The sequence below is a fragment of the Rhipicephalus sanguineus genome, chromosome 8, assembly GCF_013339695.2.
Source record: "Rhipicephalus sanguineus isolate Rsan-2018 chromosome 8, BIME_Rsan_1.4, whole genome shotgun sequence".
Lineage (NCBI taxonomy): Eukaryota > Metazoa > Arthropoda > Arachnida > Ixodida > Ixodidae > Rhipicephalus > Rhipicephalus sanguineus.
The window spans coordinates 49945321-49952733 of NC_051183.1; the positions used below are offsets into that span (position 1 = coordinate 49945321).

The 7413-nt window shown below is 48.5% G+C and overlaps 1 protein-coding gene across 1 annotated transcript in view; it reads left to right on the forward strand.

The window, feature by feature from the left end:
- The first annotated feature begins 3163 nt into the window (after nt 1–3163).
- Nucleotides 3164–7413, forward strand: part of LOC125759448 (uncharacterized) — a 20667-nt gene continuing 16417 nt past the window's right edge. Inside the window, exon 1 of the mRNA XM_049418232.1 lies at nt 3164–3844. Coding sequence (XP_049274189.1) covers nt 3208–3844 — 637 coding nt within the window. The 5' untranslated portion in view covers nt 3164–3207. The remainder of the gene's footprint in view (nt 3845–7413) is intronic.

Sequence of the window (7413 nt, forward strand, 5' to 3'; positions counted from 1 at the left end):
ACAAACAACACATGTTTTAACCAGTTGTTCTACATGGTTATCCATTCGAGGCCACCAGTACAACTCTCGCAAACGGCTTTTTGTACGACTGATCCCCGGATGTGATTCGTGTGCGACTTCCATCAAACGACGAGTAAGGGTACTTGGAATTACGATCCTGTCACCACGGTAAAGCAAGTCGTGTACAATGGATAGTTCTGCACGGACATGAAAATATGGCATTAGCTCCGCTTCCAGAGATGCCTCATCAGGCCAAGATGACAAAACGAAGTCCATGACTTTTGCGATTGTACTGTCAGATGCACTCTCCGCTTGTAATTCTGCAATGGTTAGCATCTTAGAAAGAAGGCAAACAAACTCATCTTCGGCAACCTGATTGGTTTCTCCTTGCAAAGGCAGTCGAGAGAGCGCATCAGCCACCACATTATCGCTTCCCTTACGGTACTCTACGGTGTAGTTGTAACAAAGAAGTCGCGCTGACCAACGTGAAATTCGCAATGGCCGATGTCCAACACCTTTGGTTGATAGCAAGGTGACAAGACCACTGTGGTCGGTTCGCAAGACAAAGGGGCGACCCCAAAGGTACACGTGCCAATGTTCACAGGCCCAAACACATGCTAAGGCTTCACGTTCGCCTGCAGAGTATTTCCTTTCTTGTGGGCTCAAGGTACGGGAGGCAAAGGCAACCGTCTGTAGAATCCCCTTGTTATCTTGTTGCAGCACAGCGCCCAGTCCGTACCCGGAGGCATCGGTCGTGACGATGACGGGTAGGTTCGGGTCAAAGAAATGTAGAACCTTGCAAGTTGTCAGCAGTGATTTCAAACGGACGAAACTCTCTTCGGCAGCTGACGTCCAAGCAAATGGCTCGTTGCCTCGAAGCAATGCCCGTAAAGGTTCCACAACATCCGAAAAATGGGGAACGAACTTAGAGTAAAATCCCGCCAGACCAAGCAGGGAACGAAGTTCATTGATGTTTGAAGGCGCCAGAGCTTCTTTCATCGCTTGGATAGATGACGCTAGTGGAAAGAGTCCTTTGCCGTTCACAACATGTCCCAGAAACGTTAGTTCCGTGACGTCGAAAACGCACTTCTGGTTGAGTTTCAGGCCCGCTTTAGAAAGTCGTTGCAAAACGATGCGGAGATTTGAAAGATGATCTTCTCGAGAACGACCATATACGATAATGTCGTCGATGTAGAAAAGTACACCTTTGCACCCTTTCAGTATGAGATGCATCATCTTTTGAAATGCTGACGGGGCTGAAGCCAAGCCGGAACATACTCTCTTAAAGCGAAAAAGCCCGTCGCGCGTGATAAAGGTAATCAGATCACGACTCTCAGGATCGAGCTCTAGTTGATGGTAGGCAGACGCCAAGTCCAGCTTCGAGAATCGCTTGGCGCCAGCTAAGCTGTGCAGCAGCTCGTCAGTCTGTGGTAGTGGAAAGCTATCAACAACTATAGCTTTATTGGGCTCACGCAGATCAACACACATTCGTATAGAACAATAAACAATGAAATATAACAATAATTGTTCGGGTTTTACATCCCAAAACAACGACACGATTTCTAGAGACGCCGTAGTGGAGAGCTCTGTAAATTTAGACCGCCTGGGGCTCTTTAAGGTGCACCTAAATCTAAGCCCACGGCCATCTAGGACTTTGCCGCCATCGAAATACGGCTACAGCACTCGCGATTGGATCCCGCGACGTTCGAGTCAGAAGTCGGACACCATAATCACTAGACCATAGCGCGGGCTAATAAACAAAGAATGAAATAAAGAAAAAAGAAAGATAGAAAGGAAGAGAAAGAAAGAAAGAAAGGAAGAAAGAAAGAAGGAAAGAAAGAAAGAAAAAAGAAAGAACTTTTCTAACTGTGAACAAGAAAGACCAGCAAAGCTGGGGAAGCGTTCCGACGGCGAGGCATCGCGCGTGCGTTTGGCTCCACTTGCCCGATCGTCCTCGGTATCATTCGGTCGATGGCGACGCGCACACTCGCGCTTTTGGGCGCGCCTACGCTCTTCGTACTGCTACTGCTCCTCTTTGAAACGAACGACAGGTGTCCGACCCATGGCGAGTGCAAAGTGCAACTGAACAGGTCGCTAGCGCGATCATGTCACGACACAAAGGACAAACGTGATTGGTTGGCGCGAGGTATTGGAGAAAAATTATGACGTTTAATTAAAGGTCCTTACGCCAGTCGTAGCGCGCGTACTAGCGTGGGCGTGCTCACGTGGCTGCCAGTGTGAGCTAGGTCATGTAATGAAGACGGAGAATCTGTCTTGCGAAAGCCGTGGTGTAGTGCACGCTATTAGGGGCGAAGCTCCTTAAGGCGGCACCCGTTCGTCCCTCGTAGTTGTCGTAGTCGTAGTGCGTAACCAGTCGTAACGCTAGTACAAGATCTTGACCTCCAAGGTGGTGCCGGTGGGAGATTTTTCCTGTGCGTTGTTGAACAATAAAAAATTCGCAGCGTGCGCGTTAACTAAAAGCCGAATTCTTCTGTATATCATTCCCCATTAGCAGCCATTGGCATGTTCCAGTAGGAAACGTTAGTAGAAGTAGAAGTCAATCAATCAATCAATCAATCAATCAATCAATCAATCAATCAATCAATCAATCAATCAATCAATCAATCAATCAATCAATCAATCAATCAATCAATCAATCAATCAAAATCTTTTATTTTCACCATTTCATACATAAGGTGAAAAAGGGAGAACCGGAGAAAAAGCCGAAAGTTCTTCGGCTTGACAAAGCTCCGGTCCCCCAGGCAGACAGTGGTGATGTTGGTTTCAAAACAGTGGAAGAAAGCATGTTACAAAGTATAAAGCGTTAAAGAAATAATAACATTTCAACTGAATATAACATGAACATTGGGATGAAAGGAAAAGTGTAAGTGTTAGCTAAAAGCCGACTTCTTCTGTCTCTCATTCCCATTAGCAGCCATTGTTTACCTCCAAGGTAGTGCCTGGTGAGATTTCTCCTATGCGTGAATAAACAATAAAAATGTTAGGACGCGGCACCAAACGCCGCTCTGTGTGTTGAGACGCACGTGAGCCACGTGCAAATGACGTCATCTGCTAGCCGCTATTTATGGGAACGCGCAATAAACCTTTTGTTCTGTTGCTGAGCGTCTGGCTCCGAGTCACGTCCATTACAGTGGCGACGAAGACAGGCAGCGGACCAGCGCAGGCCCGAACAAGACGCGCAGTGCAATGCCAGTCAGCGGCATCGGGGAGTACCGTCTCGGTACAAGTGCGTCATGGGACGAGTACGTGGAGCGACTTGAAATGTACTGCGAAGCCAACAAGCTTTCGAAGGATGAAGAAAAGCGTGCTGTTTTACTCAGCTCCTGTGGAGAAGAAACGTACAGTCTCATCGTGACGCTGGTCAAACCCGAAAGGCCAACTGCTGCAGCCTACGAGAAGATCAAGAAAGCGGTCCGAGAACACATGCATCCGAAGCCGTCAGTGCTGTACGGTAGATTTTTATTTTACAAGCGTAACCAAGCGCAAGGCGAAAGCGTCGCAGATTACGTGACAGCGCTGAGAAGACTGGCTGAAAACTATGGCTTCGGAGACGACACGCTTCCTATGGACGAGATGATGCGAGATCGTTTCGTCTTCGGCATCAGCAACGAGGCTGTGCAGCAACGCCTACTGGCAGAGAGGGACCTGACATTCACTGTGGCGTACGACATGGCCGTGACGGCGGAAGCAACCCAACGGCAGCAACGAGAAATCAGGACACAGAGCCTCAGCGACGCGAACTGCATAGGCGACGCGGCCGTCCACGAAACGCGCCCAAAGGAGCCAGCTGCGTCCAGAGATGGCGTCTGTTACCGCTGCAACGGTGAGCACAGTTCTAAAACTTGCAAATTTCGTTATGAAGCTTGTCACTATTGCAAGAAAAAAGGCCATATCGCTAGAGCTTGTCGCTTCAGAAAAGAATCGCCGTCAAGTCATAATCAAACTGCGGCACAGAAGCGAGGAAAAAATCCGGCACGGAAGCAAAGTCAGGCAAGCAGACCGTTGCACGAAGTGGAAGAGCTTTACTCTGTTTACGAAGTTCGCGAGTCAGAAAAATTTATTACCACTGTGCTGATCCAAGGGAAAGAGGTGCAGATGGAAGTAGACTCAGGAGCGTCTCACTCGCTGGTTAGTCAAGAAACGTGGCTAGCAACTGAAGGACGCGCAGGCAAAATTCCGCTAGTCAGTACCGGAACGCAGCTTGTGACTTGGACGAAAGAGCCACTTGAGATGCTGGGAAAAGCAATAGTCGAAGTGCGTTTCAAAGAAAAATGTGCAAAGTTGCCTTTACTAGTGGTGAACAAGCAAGGCAGTAGTCTTCTTGGAAGAAGTTGGTTTAAGGCTTTAGGAATTAAAATTCAAGGAATAAAGAAAATATCTGATGAGTCAGAAATACTTCAGCGATTTCAAGAGGTCTTTGCGAATGATCTTCCAGGATGCACTCAACAACCAGTGCACATTGATCTAAAAAATGAAGCACAGCCGGTGTTTTTGAAAAGCAGAGCAGTACCGTTTGCCCTTCGAGATGACGTGGCAGCAGAGATAGACAGGCTTGTTAAGCAAGGCGTGTGGGAGCCAGTACAGTCCTCTACATGGGCAACCCCCATCGTAGCCGTGAGAAAGCGAAATGGTTCCGTACGCTTGTGTGGTGATTATCGCAGCACGGTGAACAAGGCCGTTCAAAGTAGCCTCTATCCCTTGCCCACAACTGATGAAATGCTAGCAACGCTAGGACCAAGCAAAATTTTCACGAAGCTGGATTTGGCTCAGGCCTATCAACAGCTTGTGGTGGACGACGCATCAGCTGATGTCCTTACTGTAAACACTATGAAGGGCTTATTTAAAGTGCGCAGACTGCCTTTTGGAATTACCGTAGCGCCGTGGTTGTTCCAGCGCACCATGGACACGTTGTTGGCAGGAGTATCGGGAGTCAAATGCTATCTCGATGACATCTTAATCTCAGGAGAGACGCCAGAACAGCACGCAGAACGCCTACAGGCAGTGCTCACCCGGCTACAGAACGCACGTCTGCGGGTGAACAAAGAAAAATGCGAATTCCGCAAGTCGAGCATTGAGTTTCTGGGTCATGTGATTGATGCTACGGGCATTCATCCTTCTACAAGCAAAGTGGACGCGATCCTGAACGCACCGACGCCGTCATCAAAGAAGGAACTGCAATCGTTCCTTGGGCTAATTAATTTTTATAGCCGATTCCTAAAAGGAAAAGCAGAAGTCGCGGAACCACTTCACCGCTTGTTGGACAAAGACAGTGCTTGGAGCTGGAATAGCCAGCACGACCGAGCCTTTGTTGCGCTGAAGAACTTGTTATCGTCAGAAGCAGTTCTCATTTCGTATGACCCGAACCAAACAATTGTGCTGTCGTGCGACGCATCACCTGTTGGAATTGGAGCCGTGTTGGCTCATCGGGAACAAGATGGCACAGAACGCCCAATAGCATACGCTTCTAAAACGCTTGGATCGAGCGAGCGAAAGTATGCGCAGATTGACAAGGAGGGCTTAGCCATCGTGTATGGCGTAAAGAAGTTCCACCAATATTTGGCTGGACGTAACTTCATTGTTACAACTGATCACCAGCCTCTGCTGGGATTGTTTAACAGAGAGAAACGCATTCCGGAAGTTGTTTCCCCAAGAATGCTTCGTTGGATTCTTCTTTTGGCTGCATATGACTACACCTTGGAATATCGACCAGGTCCCCGCAACAGCAACGCTGACGCATTAAGCCGTCTTCCAGTACCGGGACGCGAGGACGAGACGCAACCACCTGGTGACGTGTTGCTGTTGGACGCTGTGGAGTATCCACCCTTACAAGCGTCTGACATCGCGGAACTCACGAAGAGGGACCATATATTGCCAACTGTGAAGAATTACATTCTCTCTGGTTGGCCAACAAAGTTTGACAACGATCTTGCGGCTTTTGCAACAAGAAAGAACGAGTTATCTCTGCATCGGGATTGCATCCTCTGGGGAAATCGAGTGGTCATACCTCAAGCAGCAAGAAATAATGTTCTTCGTTTGTTGCACGCAAACCATCCTGGCATGACAGCTATGAAGAGTCAAGCAAGATCGCTAATATGGTGGCCGAAAATGGACAAACAAATCGAGGAATTTGTGCGTCACTGTGAAAGATGCCAAGTGAACCGTCAAAGCGATCCAAAAGAACCAGTTCACTTCTGGGTTAAGCCAGATCAACCTTGGAGCCGTTTGGACATCGACTTTGCCGGACCAGTACAAGGCGAAGTTTTTCTCGTCGTGGTGGACGCATTCTCCAACTGGGCTGAAGTGAAGATTATGCCTTCCATGAAAACTTCGGCAGTAATCTCAGCTCTACGTGCACTGTTTGCCACTCACGGAGTTCCAGATGTTATCGTTTCCGACAACGGAACCGCATTTACGAGCGAGGAGATGCAGGCGTTTCTCAAGCTTAACGGCATCCGCTCAGTGTTTACAGCACCTTATCACCCTTCTAGTAACGGAAGGGCCGAAAGAATGGTGAGGGAAGTAAAAGAAGTGTTGAAGAAACAGTCGGGAAATGACACCCAGTGCAAGATATCCCGCTTCTTATATAAACAACATACCACCCCACATTCAGAGACTGGAAAGAGCCCGGCGGAGATGATGATGGGCAGAAAATTACGTTCAGCATTAGACAAGTTGCACCCAGTCCGTCGGCACTCCACCTCTGACATCACTGTGAAAGGATTTGGTGTAGGAGATTCGGTCTACGCCCGATGCTTCGCTGCGGGACCGCGATGGAAGTTGGCTGAAGTAATCAAAGTGAAGGGTCCAGTCTCCTATCTAGTTCGAATGGCAAATGGAGACGTGCACCATAGGCATCGCAACCAACTGAGGCGCGCATGGCCGACGGAGAAGCCTTCAGAGCCACTACCTGACTACCACTTCCGGCTTCCTCCGGTACAATCACCTGTTGACGTGGAGCCTGGCATCACCAGCCCAAGACCTCTCTACACGCCCGAGGGACCCGAGCTGAGAAGATCTACACGAACTCGTAGACCAGTCGTTCGGTTTGGCTCCAGTGTTTAGAGAAATTGTGTATATATTTAAACTTAAAAGGGAGGAATGTTAGGCACGCGGCACCAAACGCCGCTCTGTGTGTTGAGACGCACGTGAGCCACGTGCAAATGACGTCATCTGCTAGCCGCTATTTATGGGAACGCGCAATAAACCTTTTGTTCTGTTGCTGAGCGTCTGGCTCCGAGTCACGTCCATTACAAAAAATTTTGTTCAATACGCCGTTGATTGCTGAAATAAACCAACGAAAGACGCCAGATGTTTTGTAAAAGCAAAACGAAAGAACGCCAGGTGTTTCTAAAGCAAAACGAAAAGACGCCAGCTGCTTAACGAAAGACGCCA